Raw genomic sequence first — 16,154 nt, 5'->3', positions numbered from 1 at the left:
GAAGTCTGTCAGAGTACTCTTTCACCGACTCTGACTCCTTCATCTTCTGCAACTCGAAATCCCTAATCAAATTTAGGGCTTTCATTCCACGAATCCTCTCATCTCCTTCATATTCGGCCTTGAGATAATCCCAGATTTCCTTTGCTGTTTTGAGGGACATTATTCGCATGAAGATCATTTGTGATACAGCGGCAAATAGGCAAGCTTTCGCCTTTGATTTCCTTTTGTCTTCTTTTTCTTCTGTAATTTGATTTGTGATACAGTAGGATTTGCTGGAAGCGGAGGAACCTCGTAATCCTCTTCTATTACTTCCCAAAGATCCAAGGCCTCCAAATAAGTCTCCATACGAACTGCCCACATTTGATAATTGTCTCCATCGAAAATTGGTGGTGCAACAGCGGAAAAACTGGATTCTCCTCCCATTTTGATCTCACAGATCCCTTAAGAAGATAGCTCTGATAACAATTGTTAGTGAAAAAGGGATTGATTGAATAATTGATGAGAAGATTGAATTATGAAGAGCAAGAATGCTCCATATTATATATGGAGAATACAAAAGATATTCAGAAAATCTACCTAAAAATCTGGAGAAAATCTGGTAACAAAGCAGTAAATAAATCAAAATAAAATCTAATCAAATCAAAACTAAATCAAATAAAAAACTAGATCTAACTCCTAACTGAGATTTAATTAGATACTAAACAGCAATCTAAACAAATACATGATCTTTAACAAAAGCCAACAGATGAGTTCACATTTATATCAACTATTACAGGTTACCAGGGTTTATAAGGGAAGGGAGCATGCTGAAGTTGAATTTATTGTAAGTAGCACAAACTCACATGAGTTGGTATACATTTTCTCCACACACAAAAAAAAAAAAAAAAAAAAAAATCTTGTCTTGCGGAAATATATGCGCCAACAGAAATTTGATTTCAGATTGGGCCAATACCTGTTGATGATAGAATTGGTAAAGAGGTCACTACTGAGATTACAACTACAATCCAAAATGACAAAAGATTTTATACAGATTCTAATGGCCGGGATTTCATAGAAAGGGTATGGTGATTGAACAGAACCTTTCCATTTTAGGGTGTTTGAGCAGTTTCAATCAAGTCTAAATTGTTATGATTTGAGAGATAATTGAATAGGAAGGTTGCTTTTGCAGATACGGGATTATCGGAAAGACTGGAAACTTCAAGTCAATCAACCAGTTGCGGGAAATTATTATCCAGTACGTTAAAAATGTATTACCTTTGAGTTATTCGTAGTAACGTTTTTTTTTCTGCTTCAGTTTTATATTTCTCTTTCGGTATGTATGTAACATTCCATATCTGATCTAAACTTTTACATGAAAGACAAGTTAAATCATCAAGTGGACAATAAATTACAGCCACAAATCTGTTTATCGAAATGGCAGTAGTTTGAGGGAATTCGAAACCTTAAATATTTGATTCCCGAGCATTGATTTCAACTCATGGTCTACCAAAACTATCAGTGCAGAGAATCGAGAGAGAAAAAATAACAAACTAATTTGTAGATAGAAGTCACATGTGTTGTACTCTGTGTACATGAGATTCTTCTTCTTGTTATTTTTTTTTTCCTAAAAAAACACGAGTACATTCATGTAGTTCTTATCCTTTATTCAATTGTATTGTCATCGTCTTTCTCCGTGTCTTCTCTAACACTTGTGTTTCCCTAGTGTTGAGATATCACATCAGAAAGATGAACAAAACTCAGTCTTCTTATTCTTACTCGTCTATTTGTCGATTAGTTTTGATATGAAACCCCATGTTTTTTTTAATATTTAGTAACATCATTTCACAAATTTCTTCCACAAATCATTAAACAAATTTCCAGAGAACCATCACTAACTTCATGACACGAATTTCTTGCATACACGTGTTTCTAGATTAATCTTGGAATCTTCATGAAAGACAACACCAGAGAGCTCTCGGTTTTGGTGGACAGATCTGTTGGGGGATCCAGCATTCGGGATGGGCAACTGGAATTGATGCTTCACAGGTTTGTTTCCCCTCCCACTTATGGTTATGAATAGGACATGCCAACTCAACTTTTACATAGCCGTTAGACCCTGAAAGCTATGGTTCTCCTGATGGTAGGAGGTTGCTCCATGATGATTCTCGAGGTGTTGATGAGGCTTTAAATGAAATTGTTTGTGTTCAAGATGAATGCATTGGATTAACTGTAAGAACACCAGTCAACCCTGCGGTCATTGGATTCACAGTTGCTTCCATGCTTTTCACACGCAATAATTTTCATTTTCAACATGCTTTTCAGATAGCAGGGAAGTATTATCTCCGAATAGACCCATTAGGAGAGGGTGCTAAATGGCGCCGTTCATTTGGCCAGGAGATTTATTCTCCAATGTTGTTAGCCTTCACATTGCTGGTTAGAAGTACTTGGCATTCTGAACTGTTACTGTGCTATTCACGGCTTAATTGCTGACTTCATTTATGGGCAGGATAAAAATGATTGGACAATGTCTCATCTGAAAACCTTTTCAGGAATAGATCCCTCCTATCATCTACCAGAGAACGTTGCGATTATAACCCTACAGGTTTGTATTTTCTTAACTAATCCATATTAAGCTGTTCAGTCTTATGTTTTTAATCTCAGATAAATTTAAAGACTGCATGAATAGAGATATATTTTAACGTTCGTATCACCTTCTGATAAATACAAAGCCATGATCGAAAAGATTTCGTTTCATCGAAAAGGTAGTTATCATCTGAAAAGCCTGTGGCAAGTAATTTTGCGTATTGTGGTGACTTTTCATGGATTTGCAGGAGTTGGAGAATGGAAAAGTTCTCTTACGTCTGGCACACTTGTACGAGGTAAATGAAACTCTTTATATCGGCATTTCTATTAGATACAATCCGTACTTCACCAGTCACTTGTAATATTCTGACTACATACTGTTTCTCTTTCGTGATTCAAATGCAAGATTGGAGAGGATAAGGATCTTTCAGTCATGGCTACTGTAGAACTAAGGAAGTTGTTTCCTGAAAAGAAGGTAGAAGCATTATTATTTTGTCCGTTAAATGGAGTGATAAAAGTTGACAGGTGGTTATTCCATTATTTTTCAGACAATCAAGGTAACGGAGACAAGTTTATCTGCTAACCAAGAAAGAGCAGAAATGGAGAAGAAGAGGTTGGTGTGGAAAGTAGAAGGGAATTCTAAAGGAGAAAAGGCCTTGAGAGGAGGGCCTGTGAACTCAGCAAAGTTGGTGGTAGAACTAGCTCCCATGGAAATTCGAACCTTCCTGATTGATTTTACAGTCAAATAATCATGTCCAGGTAACGCCACTTTCATTCAATGAACCGGGTATAGAGAGGACGAAAAAGAGGTGGTCCAGTAGCTAGTTTCTGCCTTGCTCGAATAAGGGGAAATAAAGATGAAGACATTCAGTGTGTTTATTGGAAGTAAGAATGTTGTATACGTTAATTAATCCGACAAGTTCTCAACGTGACAAACTATGGTTGGGACATTGAATAGTATTGCTACCAGGCAAGTATTTTCCATAACATAATGCCTACGTGGCTTAACTTGGGTTTTGCCACAAACACAAGCTGCAGTATGCATAGAAGCCAAAAAGAGATTAGCGAGAAGGTGGGTTGGTGTCGAGGATTTTTGGAAGAGAAGTTCCACGACGACTAATTAAGGGTTTGATTATGGATTTATAAGTAAGGAATACGCCTCCATTGGAATTGGGTATTTTGAGAAAACTAAAAGTAAAATCACGAGAGCTTATGCTCAAAGTGGAGATTCGTGGTTTCTAATATGTTTTCAAAGTCATGCCCTTAACTTAATTATGTCAATAGAATTCTCAATTGTCGAACAAAGAAATTGTGAGTCTCGAAGGTATAATATAAAGTGACTAAAGTGTCGAAAAAAACGTATACTTTGTTTACCTTTTGTTCGAGGGTTCTAGAGAAAGAGTCGAGTCTCGATTAAGGGGAGGCTGTTCGGGGGTTCCATAGGTCTCAGGGGAGACTCTATGGTTACTTTGTTCGAGAGAGGATTGTTGAAGACTTTTTGGAAGATGATAGGTTTGAGGGGAGGCTGTATGATGTACTTTGTTCGATGAGAGGATTGTTGATGATTTTTTGGATGAAGAGTTTCACATCGGCTAATTAAGGAATTGATTATGGGTTTATAAGTAAGAATACATTTTCATTAAGGAATTGATTATGGGTTTATAAGTAAGAATACATTTTCATTGGGGAGAAACCAAAAGCAAAACAAGGAATTGATTATGGGTTTATGAGTAAGAATACATTTTCATTGGGGAGCATGCTTAAAGCTTAAAAGTAAACTGTAGTAGTAGAAAGAGGAGGGCAGAGGAGAATCCTTCTGCGCTGCGAGCCGGACCTCTCACTGCTCGCTGTCACTTCTGCCTTAGTCTTCACGCAGCCATGCCAATTCCCAATCTCATTCTCGCCCCTGCCTCTGCAAAATTTATCAAACCCATCTTTCATTTTTTATTTTTGAATATCTTAATATTCAAAGCAGTTGAGATTACAAATATTAGAGATGGTGTTGTTTAGCCCACCTCAGCATACTTCAGTTATTTAGTGTTTAGTAGAGTTGATCTCCACTCACACATGGATGAACTAAGATGAACTAAGATGAACTAATTAAGTAAGTAAATAAAATTACGTGTGTACTTACAACTATTATTCATAATCTCAGAAAATTTTGACCATTCTAAAAATATTTGAATTAATTTTTGTTCGAAAAATGGTTTAATAACGTTATTTAAATTTTCTGGAACACACGCAAACTAATTCCATTCGCGCGCTTTGATGTCGGGGGAATCAAGGAATCGATGTACCAATGAAGCCCACTGCCCACGTTTTATGTTCATCGCTTCCCAGGAAACAAACAATTGGGAGAATACGACGCCAGTTTACTGGCCCTCAACATAGTCGAGTTAAGTAGGAAGATTTCGATAGCCTTGGATTGAATTGGCGGTGGTCTGCGTTTACTTCGGAGCTAGAAGTTTGTGAAGGTACATCGGCCATCTTGATGACAAAGATCGGAGAGTTGGTGGAGAGGAAGATCACCCAAAGAAGAAGAGACGGTTCGTTCTGGATGTCTCCAGATCGAAAGCCTACGTTGCATGGGTATCAGAGTTGCTTTGATTGATCCATTCCTTATATGGTTATTTTTTCCTTTCTTTTTGTAGAGCCTCCGGAAACCATAATGAGAATTTTGTACATTGAGATTCTCCAATTTCCTCTCATCATTTTGGAATTGGAGTATATACTGGTCAGGGCGTTCGTTGCCGAGTATGCTGCCTGATGTAAAATAAGTTGGTAGGCTTCAGGTTCGTGCAGCTGCTGCGCACTTTTTTGTTTTTAAATTAACTTTTCAGCTGTTCTTGGTCTGAAAACCTGAAACTAGAAGCGAGTAATATTTAGATCTTTTAATGTAATAGGAAGCTCTGTCAATCATACGTGATACGAGAGTTATAGGCTTGGGGAATTGTACAAAGACTTGATAAAGATGAACTTACATCTTGCTCTATTGTCTTGGGGAACTGTAAATGCCTGGAATCAAATTATAGTCCCACGTTTGGCAAATGGTGAGCGTTGAGTCAGGAAGTTCAACCACATTTCGGTTGGTTTTATATGGAGTAACATTCTTCGTTCTTCTTACTTGCCATGAAATTTTTAGATACTTTTATGAACATTTTTTGTTGGCGGTATGACCAGTCAGGATATCAAGAGTGGAAAATGGAAGTCCTCCCCCAGTTTGAGGAGAAGCGAGGATGCAAGGTTATGAGGAGCGGAGGAGTTGTACGAAGATACCATTTGAATACAAATCTTGGCTGTTCATCCAAATGCAAGATTAAAAGTTAGAAAACCTCTAGACATGGTAAGGCAGCTCTATGACTTTCATAATTTGCAAATTAATATGAAACCCTCTACCTTTGGCTTCTCCATTATTGGTTAACAGTACAGCATATGTTTCCTTGTTCTGTTGCTTTTGGTTGTTTATTCGTTTTACCCTTTTTCTTCTCTAAAGATTTCCTCCACTTGGTTCTTGCGATTTGAATTGTTTCGTTTTTGCGATTTGAATTGTTTCGTTTTCGGTTCATATATCTTAAATAACCTTAGTGCTGTAGAAATATTGAGGAAAGGACTTAGTAATCCAGAGAGACGGAGATAATGGGAATTTATTTTGTTTAGGGTTTAGGGTCTATCCGAAAGGAAAATATGATCCCCGAACTCAAAGGTCTGTTAGCTATGCAAAACTGTGAAGCCTGTATTTCCAGCGAGATAATTGTCTATTACTTCTGCGGAGGGTTCGCGAGATGATTGGTCAGATGTGTTGATCCTTTGTGTTATTTTGTAGTTATGGATATCGTGACTAGTAGTGTTATAAGATAAGCAATGTTGACATTCAATGTGGAGGATGTAAGCGGCAGGGTTGATGTGTGTTGGATGATGATGGTGTAAATGCAAGTTGGTGGTAGGAAGGCAGGAGTGTATAGCGTTATCACAAGGGGCCATAAGCGTATCAAACATGAAACTCTCTTCTCTTCTGGATATTGATCTTCTCTTTGTTGTGATGCGACCAATCGATCTTGTGGACTGTCACACTGTTAAATGTTAAGTAAGTTAGGTAGTTTGTTATTAAGTTATAATAATTACCTAGCAGGAGCAGGAGCAGGAACAGGTGAAGGTGTGGCTAATGCCACTAATATAGATGATGTTTAAGTGCATGCAGGTAGGCAAATAAATTTGGCGCTAAGTAGTGGGCTTAGGGTTTAGGGTTTAGGAAGGGAAAGGCAAGCAAGTAGCAGTTGTAGGAATGTGTTTCCCATGTGCATGAGTAAGGTGTGCGACATATATATTAAAGAAGAGACTGTTGGTATGGTGTAAGAAAGTCCATTGGCCATGCTGAAGCCTGAAACTGGGGAGGGGTCCATGTCATGCTATCATAATTATGTTTTGATATTTATGGTTGAAAGAGTGACCCACCAGCTTATTACGGTTCGGGCCGCATGATAATGATGTTTGTCATCACTCCACATCCCAGGGAGTCCACCAGTTTTTCACTGCAAATCTTTTGCTGTAAATAATAATAGTTGTGTTAGGACAGTGAGCTGAGATGAACGTGTTATGTGAGGGAAAAGGGAAGGGGAAGGACATATGTTTGGTCATTTTAGTAACGGGAGAAGTAAGTGTTATGTGTTTGGCAAGCGGATGAAGAATAGATGTAGGAATAGCGTGGTTGGTAGATAGAAGAGTAGAGGAGGTATGAAGATTCTTGAATTAAAGCTCTAATTAACTGTTAATGCATTGTGCGTGTCGCAGATTTCACGATTAAGATGGTTGAGGCCCTTTTTTTCCATCTCCCATAAAAGATTATAGCATTATTAATGTAAAAAGACAGGGAGATGGCTGGATGTCGGCAGAACAGGTGTTATTAGAGGAGAGGTGAAATGTGATTATGGCAAGGAGCCGGGACTGGGAGAAAGACGACAAGGCAATCATTTCACACGTGGTGTGTATATGTGTATGTAATATTTTTCCTTCTATATGGTATAAGCTATAATATGATATTGAAAAGGATGGTTTAACCTCCCAACTTGATGTTTCTTTTTATTTTATGGGGAGTGGTGTCTCAGTTCTGTTAGTTTAGTTTAGGTTTAGGATTAGGATTAGGATTAGGATTTGGATTAGGATTTGGATTCTGCTTTTCTTCAAGGAAAATGGGTGTCTGTGTTTGCTCCAAGTTGCAGAGCGTGTGTTTTGGTGGGAAGTGAGATAGATATTATATTAATAAAATCGAGTAGTTTAGCGGTGAAAGTGTGTAAAACTGGAGAGGGAGCAGATGGCGGATGGAACAGGGCGGGGAGGGAGGGGTTGTTTTTCTTTTTGGTGTGTTTTGTTATAAAGGAAGTTGGAGGTTGAAAATATCAAACAGAGCTAAGTAAGTTATTTAAAATATGAATATGATAATTCTTGAACAAGGGGGGTGGAAATGGAATGCGTAGTTACGTGATAAATCAAAACAAGGTCGTGGTCCATGCTTTGTCAGTCGCCTTTCTTCATTATTCAACCTCCTTTTTTTTTCTCTTTTTTTTTTTTTTTCTTTTCCTTTTTCTTTTTGGGAGGAGGATTAATTTGTAGTCCTGGTTGACTCAATTGTTTGGAATATATTTTTGTTCTAAAGTAGACAATGGTTGCTTTCCTTAAACAACAGGGTGGACCTCCAGCTTTGACCTCGTCCATTTCATTTTCTTAATTTCCCCCTTTTCTCCTATCACACAACCACATACGTCGATCTTTCTATGGATTGGCGAGGCTTTCTTTGAAATCAATATTCCACTCTCCGTGCTTCAATTTTCAACCAACCAGCCCTACCCATTCTGAAATATTACCCTAAACCCTATCCCATGGGGCAGTAAGCCAACTGCCAAGCCGGTGGTATTCGAATGGAAGCAGCAGCACCACCACCAATTTGAGATAGTTGGAGTTTAGGGTTATTCCTCCCATTTTCTTTTAGTTCAGTCTTTAAGTTTTAACGTTTTTTTCTTTGGGGGGTGTAAAGAGAGGGAGATTTTAGAGGTGAGGTGGGGAAGGGAGTCCTGATTCATGTGTTGGTGTTGGTTGGTGTAGGCGGCTGTAGGGTACCAACCAAAGCCAAAGGCAGCGTGTTCCCTGCCCCTACCTCTGCCCATTCTGAAAGAAAAGAAAAGAAAAGAAAAGAAAAGAAAAGAAAAGAAAGAAAGAAAGATAGAAATGGGCAATTGAAAAAAAAGGAAAAATATAAGAGCGAATTAAAAGTTCCGCAGTTGAGTAGGCTCCAAAAGGAAAACTAGGATGGGTGAGTGGGGAGAACGTGGTGGTGGTCTATTGGCTGGTGCTTAAAGAATCTTTTTATGGTATAAAGTTGGTAAACTGAATTGAATTGCGGATTTGAAGTCCGCGGATTTGGCCACGCACCAATCAATTGCTTTCCAGTTGGGCGTCTTACACTTGGTGGGGGACCCAACTGGAGCCTTTGGGTCTGCAGTGCCAGTGCCAGGGGCAGTGCTGCGAACCTTTTATCTAGGCTGAGGCATAGAAGAGAGGGATAGAGCTTTGGGGTTTGAGCTTCTGAAATATAATCTCTAATATAAAGCAAAAGAAAGCAGGGGACTAGGAGAGGAGGGTTTGTGGATTTGTGACCAGTGAGTTGGTTTGGGAGTCAATGGAGAAGTGTTGAGGAGGGAGGAGGCAGAGGCCCCACCTAAGTGTTATCTTCGTGGTCCTTGGGAGCCTCACAGCTCACACTAACTGGGTTCTGAAACTCCACTAACTAAGCTCTTATTTGTTATGCATATGCTTTTGTGTTACTACTCTTCTCTTTTGCATGAGCCATGGTGTTGGAGCTTTTACTATAAAATTAAGAAGCTTATAATTAGAATGATGATATTTACTCATTCTTTTGAAAATAGGAAGATGAAATGGAAAAAAAGAAGAAGCATTGATGGTGAGGTGGATCCCACGGAAGGCATGATGAGGATGATGGTCATCCTCAATATAGGAGCAGTCCGTACGGTGCTTTGTTGTTTCAGCTCGTGACCCCTTCCTTTTCCTTCCCTACCCTAATTCCAAGACCAAGGGCCCCCCCTCTTCATCTCTCCTGGCTCCTATGCTTTTCCTTTTACAGCCACAGCCACAGCCTCCCCTCTCTGTATTTGTTTAAACGCCTACGTCCTCTATCCTCCATTCCATTCAACTTTAACAGAATTTAATTGAATCGAGATAAGGTTGTGTATTATGAATTAGCACTACGCAGATTTGGGGTGTAAAAGAGGGTATAACCTAGTATTTTAAAAGAGAGAAAGAAGGAAAGAAGGAAAGAAGCGAGGGGGGGACAAAGATTCCGAGTCTATTTTGTTGGTTTAGGGCATGCACAGCACAGCTGCTGTTACATTACCCTACACACTTGGGTCCCGCCCTCCAAATTGACACGTGACCCCTCCCTCCCTCCCTAAAATATTTCACTCTCTCTACTACAACAGTTTTAGGGTTGCAATTATTGATTATCATTTGGGAGTTTAATGATGAATTAGTCATCACAACACAAACCCTTTTCTATCTGCTTATTAATACCACGTTATGTTATATTTATATACAGATTTCATTTATAATTCTAAACATGATGTTGTAAAGAGAGAGGCAGCCCCCATTCGTATTCCTTGTCTCTGTCCTAACAAAAAAGAAAAAGAAGAAGAAGAAAAAAATGGGTTAAGTTAAGGAAGTAAGGTTAGCGAGAGAGAGAGAGAGAGAGAGAGAGAGAGAGAGAGAGAGAGAGAGAGGAAAGTGGAAAGTAGAAAGTGGAAAGTGGAAAGTGGGAAGTGGAAAGTGGAAAGTGGCAAGTGGCAAGTAGTTGAGGAGTGAGGGAGTGACACGTGTTGTTAAACATCCAATCCAAGGCTGCCCGTAGATACCAGGACAAAGCCTTTCCCGCGTTCCTATTCTGCTGTAATTACACTATTCTTCCCTCGCAACGCCGTTACCCTATCACACGCCGACACATATCCTAACGCCGTCTACCTTTCCTTCAAATTATTGTCTTCCTTTCATTTCCAGAATATTCTCTCTCCTCCCTTCCTTCACCCATTTTCCATTTCCATTTCCATTTCCATTTCTCTCTCCTCTTTCCTCTCTACCTCTTTCCCATTTCTCCTTCTTCCCACCCCTAAACCAAAAAAGATCCCATCCCTCTACTGTTGCACACAGTTGTAGAAAGAGAACCCAAGCTCAGCTCAGCTCAGCCTCAGCCTCTTCAACCCAGATGCCGACGGACGTTTCCCCACCCACAACTTAGGGTTTCCCTTCAACTCTCCCTCACCTCACCTCACCTCTCCTCTCCTCTCCTCTCCTCTCTCAATTCCTTTTCCCTTCCCCTTCCCCTCCATGGGGATTCTCTCCTCCTTCCTCCTTACCACCTAGGCCTTTGCCGTCTCCATCTTACCCAATTCCCTACCTACCTTCCAGATCTCTCCTCAGATTCCCTACAATGGCCTCCTCCGAGGTTTCCATCAACCCCAATTCCGCCTCCGTTCCCTTCAACGACCATGCCGATTCTACCAAACTCACCTCCGATCCACCTAACGCTCTCTCTGCCAGGGGTATTCCTCTTTCTTTCTTTCTTTCTTTCTCTCTCTCTCTCTCTCTCTCTCTCTCTCTCTCTCTTTTGCTTACCCTCCTTCTCTTCTTTTCCCTACAGATGCTGATTTCGCCCTCTTCACCGAGCTTTGGAATGCTTGTGCTGGTCCTCTCGTTTCTGTTCCTCGCGAAAACGACCGCGTCTTCTACTTCCCTCAGGGCCACATCGAACAGGTCTTTCCTACCCTTCTTCCCTTCTATTCTAATTTTATCACAACATAAACCCTCTCTCTCTCTCTCTTTTTTTTTTTTCTTTTCTGTTTCTTGTAATATCTAACACTACTCTGTCAGTTGCATATGTTCAATTAATTTCCTTTTCCTTCTATTTTCCCTACTGGAAAGCTTCTTTATGAAAAGCCTGAGCTCTATCTTCCCCTCAGATTGCTGTGGTTCATGGGATCCCCGCCTTGTTTGTTAAACCGTCTATCTTCCTTGTTTCTAATCTCGCTTTATATTCAATCTTACCGATGATCGATATTTGTTTGGTTCTTGGATCAGGTGGAAGCATCCACCAGTCAAGTGGCGGACCAACAGATGCCAGTTTATGACCTTCCATCCAAGATCCTCTGCCGCGTTATTAATGTGCATTTAAAGGTATCACTGGTCTAATTCTTGGGGGCTTTCCGTTTCTATATTTTTCTTCTCTTTTAACAAACAACTGTGAAGGTTGCAGGCTGGGAGACTTCTACCAGGTAGTTTTACTTTCTTATTGATGTGAGAAATCCTATGTCTGTGAATTGCAGGCCGAGCCAGACACCGATGAGGTATTTGCACAAATAACTTTGGTTCCAGAGGCAAATGTAAATGCCCTTCTTTGTATTGTAGTTTACAATGTTAAATTGTGCTGAAAGCTTCTCATATATTTAATGATCCTGATGATCTGATGTGTTTGTTCATTACAGCAAGATGAGCATGCTGTGGACAAGGAACCCCCGCCTCCTCCACCTCGGAGATTTCACGTGCATTCTTTTTGCAAGACTCTGACTGCCTCCGACACCAGTACTCATGGGGGGTTTTCAGTCTTGAGACGCCATGCTGATGAATGTCTTCCACCACTGGTTGGTACATCTGTATTTCCTGGTTTTTGTATCACAATATTTCTTTATTTGCTACCATTACTGAATGCCATGGAGTTGATTTTGCTAGGACATGTCACGACAGCCTCCTACACAGGAGTTGGTTGCCAAGGATTTGCATGGAAATGAATGGCGTTTTCGTCATATATTTCGAGGTAGCGATTTATTGAATTTGAATTACTATTTGTTGTTCCCTGATCTCAACTGACGCCGTGTGTTATAATATAGTCGTTTTCATCAATAAAACAGACTTGCATGATGTCTTGCTCTAATATATAACACGCCTGTCCAGCTTCTTGTGCTGCCAACCTGGGAACAGTATCCCAAATCTAAAGCTTTCATGCCACATGTATTGGTTACATGACTGGGAATTTTGTTTTGGCGATAACCTTGTAAAGTTGATTTACTTGATTTCATTCAGTTTTTTGCCCCTAACATTTAAGCTTTTGGAATATCAGGACAACCACGAAGGCATTTGCTTCAGAGTGGTTGGAGTGTTTTCGTGAGCTCAAAAAGACTGGTTGCGGGAGATGCTTTTATATTCTTGAGGTTTGATGTTTCCTTTGATATCTATCGTGACTCATTAGACATCAATATATCATGATTACAGACTTTCTGAACGTGTCATTTATTTCATTTGGTTATCTTTTGGTCTAATTGGAACCAATGTATATTTGCTTTAGGGGTGAGAATGGAGAACTGCGTGTTGGTGTTAGGCGTGCCATGAGACAACATGGTAACGTCCCTTCATCGGTCATATCTAGCCATAGCATGCATCTTGGTGTGCTTGCAACTGCATGGCATGCTATTTCTACAGGCACAATGTTCACTGTCTACTACAAGCCTAGGTAATGCTTATGATATGACGTTTCTGTATTATATATGTTGGGTAATTACATCTTGTAAAGCAAAATCCTAATTGCTCCCAATGTGTGTTCAGGACTAGCCCTTCTGAATTCATTGTTCCATATGACCAGTATATGGAGTCTATTAAGAAGAGCTACACCATAGGAATGAGGTTCAAAATGAGATTTGAAGGTGAAGAGGCTCCTGAGCAGAGGTAAGTGCCCATGAAATTGGTATTGGTTGACGCTTACCTTCTAAATATCTAATAGTGTTTACTCTTCTTTCTTCCCGGTTCTTTCTTTCATAAAGAAGTTTATCTGTGGGAACTTATCTGGATGATTCTAATTCTCTTGTTCTAGATTCACTGGTACTATCATTGGATGTGAAGATGCTGATCCCAAAAGGTGGAAAGATTCCAAGTGGAGATGTCTGAAGGTAGTATGAAGTTCTTAATACTTGTATAACCTTTTTTTTTTTTTTTTTTGGGAATGTTAAAGCAGCCGTTTCTACTTTCCTCCAGGTGAGATGGGATGAGACTTCTACTATTTCTCGTCCTGAGAAAGTCTCACCATGGAAAATTGAGCCTGCTCTTGCTCCTCCTGCACTGAACCCTCTTCCTATGACTAGACCTAAAAGGCCTCGATCAAACATGGTGCCTACATCCCCTGATTCCTCTGTTCTTACACGAGAAGGCTCATCAAGAGTGACTGTAGACCCTTCACCAGTCAGTGCATTTACAAGGGTCTTGCAAGGTCAAGAATTCTCGACCTTAAGGGGCAATTTTATCGATGGCAATGATCCTGATGCTGCTGAAAAATCTGTTATGTGGCCTCCTTCACTAGATGATGAGAAAATTGATGTGGTTTCTACATCTAAGAAACATGGAGCAGATTGCTGGATAACTCCAGGAAGGAGTGAGCCAACCTACGCAGATCTTCTGTCAGGTTTTGGAACTAATATTGATTCATCTCATGGTGTCCGAGCTGGCATGGGAGATCCAGCAGTAGTAACTGCTAATTCAATCAGAAAGCATGTCATGGATCAAGATGGAAAGTTTAATTTCCTTGGTGGTAGCTCATGGTCTGTCTTGCCTTCTAGTCTCTCGCTCAACCTTGTGGACTCTAGTCAGAAGGGCCATATTCAGGCTGGTGACTTATCTTATCAAGTGAGAGGAAATGCTACCTTCAATGGATTTGGTGATCATTCCGTGGCCCATTGTCATAGAACAGAACAGCCTCATGGAAACTGGTTGATGGCTCCACTTTCGTCTCATTTTGATTATCCAGTTCACTCAACTGAACTGATGTCGATGCCTATGGTATTTCAGAATCAAGATATAATGAAACCCAAAGATGGGAATTGTAAGCTTTTTGGCATCTCTCTCATTAAGAATCCTGCCATTCCAGACCCTGCAGGATTGAATAGAAATATGAATGGGGCAGATGTTACGCATCTGAATATACATCAAATCCATTCAAACGAGTCTGACCTCAAGTCTGAACCGTTTAGGGGTTCAATGTTGGCTGATAAATCCCTTGCCATTAATGATGCCGATAAGTTGCAGCAAACATGCACGCAAAACTTGAAGGATGCACACTGCAAATCACAGGGTACTTCAGCAAGGAGTTGTACAAAGGTTGCTTGCTATACACCCTGCACCACACGCTCACACACACTCCTTGAACTTTTTTACTAGTTTAAGGATGGGCCAGAGCTGGCATAATAGGTTTTGTTGATTCCAGGTCCAGAAGCAGGGGATTGCACTTGGAAGGTCAGTTGATCTTAGCAGGTTCAACAATTACGATGAATTGGTTGCTGAATTGGACCAACTGTTTGAGTTTGGTGGCGAGCTGCTGGCTCCCAAAAAGAATTGGCTTATTGTATATACGGATGATGAAGGTGATATGATGCTTGTTGGAGACGATCCCTGGCAGTAAGGACTAATCATACATATGATCATATGCTGTCTCTTAGTTGTCTTTGTGGAATCAAAATTTTGAATCATTTGTGGATTGGCTTTAATCAGGGAGTTTTGTGGTATGGTTCGGAAGATTTTTATCTATACAAGAGAAGAGGTCCAGAAGATGAATCGAGGATCTCTAAATTTGAAAGGCGATGAAAATCCATCTGTAGAAGGGAAAGAAGCAAAAGAGATTGAAGGTCAGGCAGTACCTTCGATATCCGCACCCGAGAGTTCTTAGGTTTTTGCTTTTGTGGGGTATAGGTGAGATCCGAAATATTGATATGCAGATTATTAGGACTTGTAATATTTGTCCTCATCCTTTGTCTATGCTATGCTATGCTGCACTGGCTGTATGGCCAGGTTTGATAAAAACAATGTTGTTTTGTGGCAGGTTTTTGGTGCGGTACTGAAGGAGTCGAGCAGAGTAATGCAGCGAGGCCGGAAGGTTGCGGCCTTTAGATGGTAGAAGTTATGTATTGAATTTTGGACATGTGCAAGCTTTAGTATTGTGGAGTCTAGTCTCCGCTGTTATACGTAAAAAATATGTATGTGCCCGTGTGTCTTCGGATGATGACTGGGCCGGCTTGAGTTTCAATTCCACCTTGTATATAGGCTCCTGTTGTAACTCAAGGAATGTAGTGAATCTAAATCCAATTGGGGCGTTTACGTAGTTGTTGGGTTGGTGGGTGGGTGTGTGCCCGCCGGAAATCTCCAATAAAACGTCGAGATGAATGATCGATTTACATCCAGAAATATTTGCTGCCTTTTATTCATCTCACTCACTGTAAGTAAGGCGGAAGAAGCAAACATGGTCACACCAGTGGAAATCTTTTCAGAGGGGCCAACATCATGGCATTGAAATTAAAGCTTCATTTCGTGTCGTGGCCAGGCCACCATGGAACATGAAGCTGCTGCTAGGTGGTTCCGCAACTTGAAATCAAAGTGTATCCGATGCGTATGCATCAGTTATTCTTTCTTTTGGTCACCACTTAAATAATTAGGAACCAACAAGTGGGAAGTATGTACTAATGAGGTGGTCCCTGTTGCCTTGAAGCTTTGAGTACGCTTCT

At 40.3% G+C, this 16,154-nt stretch overlaps 2 protein-coding genes across 4 annotated transcripts in view; both read left to right on the top strand.

Annotated features, from left to right (window-relative positions):
- Positions 1 to 3,584, top strand: part of LOC111780144 (probable alpha-mannosidase At5g13980) — a 12,649-nt gene extending 9,065 nt beyond the window's left edge. For 2 of the 3 annotated variants that reach the window (XM_023660454.1, XM_023660453.1), the window contains 10 exons: positions 776 to 823; positions 940 to 1,059; positions 1,169 to 1,234; positions 1,913 to 2,025; positions 2,124 to 2,208; positions 2,302 to 2,412; positions 2,486 to 2,581; positions 2,811 to 2,858; positions 2,969 to 3,037; positions 3,111 to 3,584. In XM_023660454.1, coding sequence (XP_023516222.1) covers positions 776 to 823; positions 940 to 1,059; positions 1,169 to 1,234; positions 1,913 to 2,025; positions 2,124 to 2,208; positions 2,302 to 2,412; positions 2,486 to 2,581; positions 2,811 to 2,858; positions 2,969 to 3,037; positions 3,111 to 3,311 — 957 coding nt within the window. In that variant the 3' untranslated portion in view covers positions 3,312 to 3,584. The remainder of the gene's footprint in view (positions 1 to 775; positions 824 to 939; positions 1,060 to 1,168; positions 1,235 to 1,912; positions 2,026 to 2,123; positions 2,209 to 2,301; positions 2,413 to 2,485; positions 2,582 to 2,810; positions 2,859 to 2,968; positions 3,038 to 3,110) is intronic. The other variant, XM_023660455.1, reaches the window with a different exon arrangement.
- A 7,050-nt stretch (positions 3,585 to 10,634) lies between these two features.
- On the top strand, positions 10,635 to 15,834 carry LOC111780412 (auxin response factor 2B-like). Its single transcript, XM_023660798.1, has 14 exons — positions 10,635 to 11,162; positions 11,261 to 11,373; positions 11,698 to 11,793; positions 11,943 to 11,999; positions 12,102 to 12,257; positions 12,346 to 12,430; positions 12,734 to 12,824; positions 12,959 to 13,123; positions 13,216 to 13,335; positions 13,481 to 13,556; positions 13,642 to 14,757; positions 14,864 to 15,054; positions 15,148 to 15,345; positions 15,476 to 15,834. The coding sequence occupies exons 1-13, from the start codon at positions 11,051 to 11,053 to the stop codon at positions 15,320 to 15,322; spliced, it is 2,553 nt and encodes an 850-aa protein (XP_023516566.1). The 5' UTR covers positions 10,635 to 11,050; the 3' UTR covers positions 15,323 to 15,345; positions 15,476 to 15,834.
- The last annotated feature ends 320 nt before the right edge of the window (positions 15,835 to 16,154 follow it).

The sequence above is a fragment of the Cucurbita pepo genome, chromosome LG18 (genome assembly GCF_002806865.2).
Source record: "Cucurbita pepo subsp. pepo cultivar mu-cu-16 chromosome LG18, ASM280686v2, whole genome shotgun sequence".
NCBI lineage: Eukaryota > Viridiplantae > Streptophyta > Magnoliopsida > Cucurbitales > Cucurbitaceae > Cucurbita > Cucurbita pepo.
Note: the sequence above shows the minus strand (reverse complement) of the source record. Positions and strands in the feature narration are given on the sequence as shown.

Excerpts from the sequence above, each read along its gene's own strand:
- LOC111780412 (XM_023660798.1), top strand. The coding sequence starts at position 11,051 with ATGGCCTCCTCCGAGGTTTCCATCAACCCCAATTCCGCCTCCGTTCCC. Across the intron at positions 12,431-12,733 it reads TTTTCGTCATATATTTCGAG|GACAACCACGAAGGCATTTG; the intron begins GTAGCGATTTAT and ends TTGGAATATCAG. Across the intron at positions 15,055-15,147 it reads GTTGGAGACGATCCCTGGCA|GGAGTTTTGTGGTATGGTTC; the intron begins GTAAGGACTAAT and ends GGCTTTAATCAG.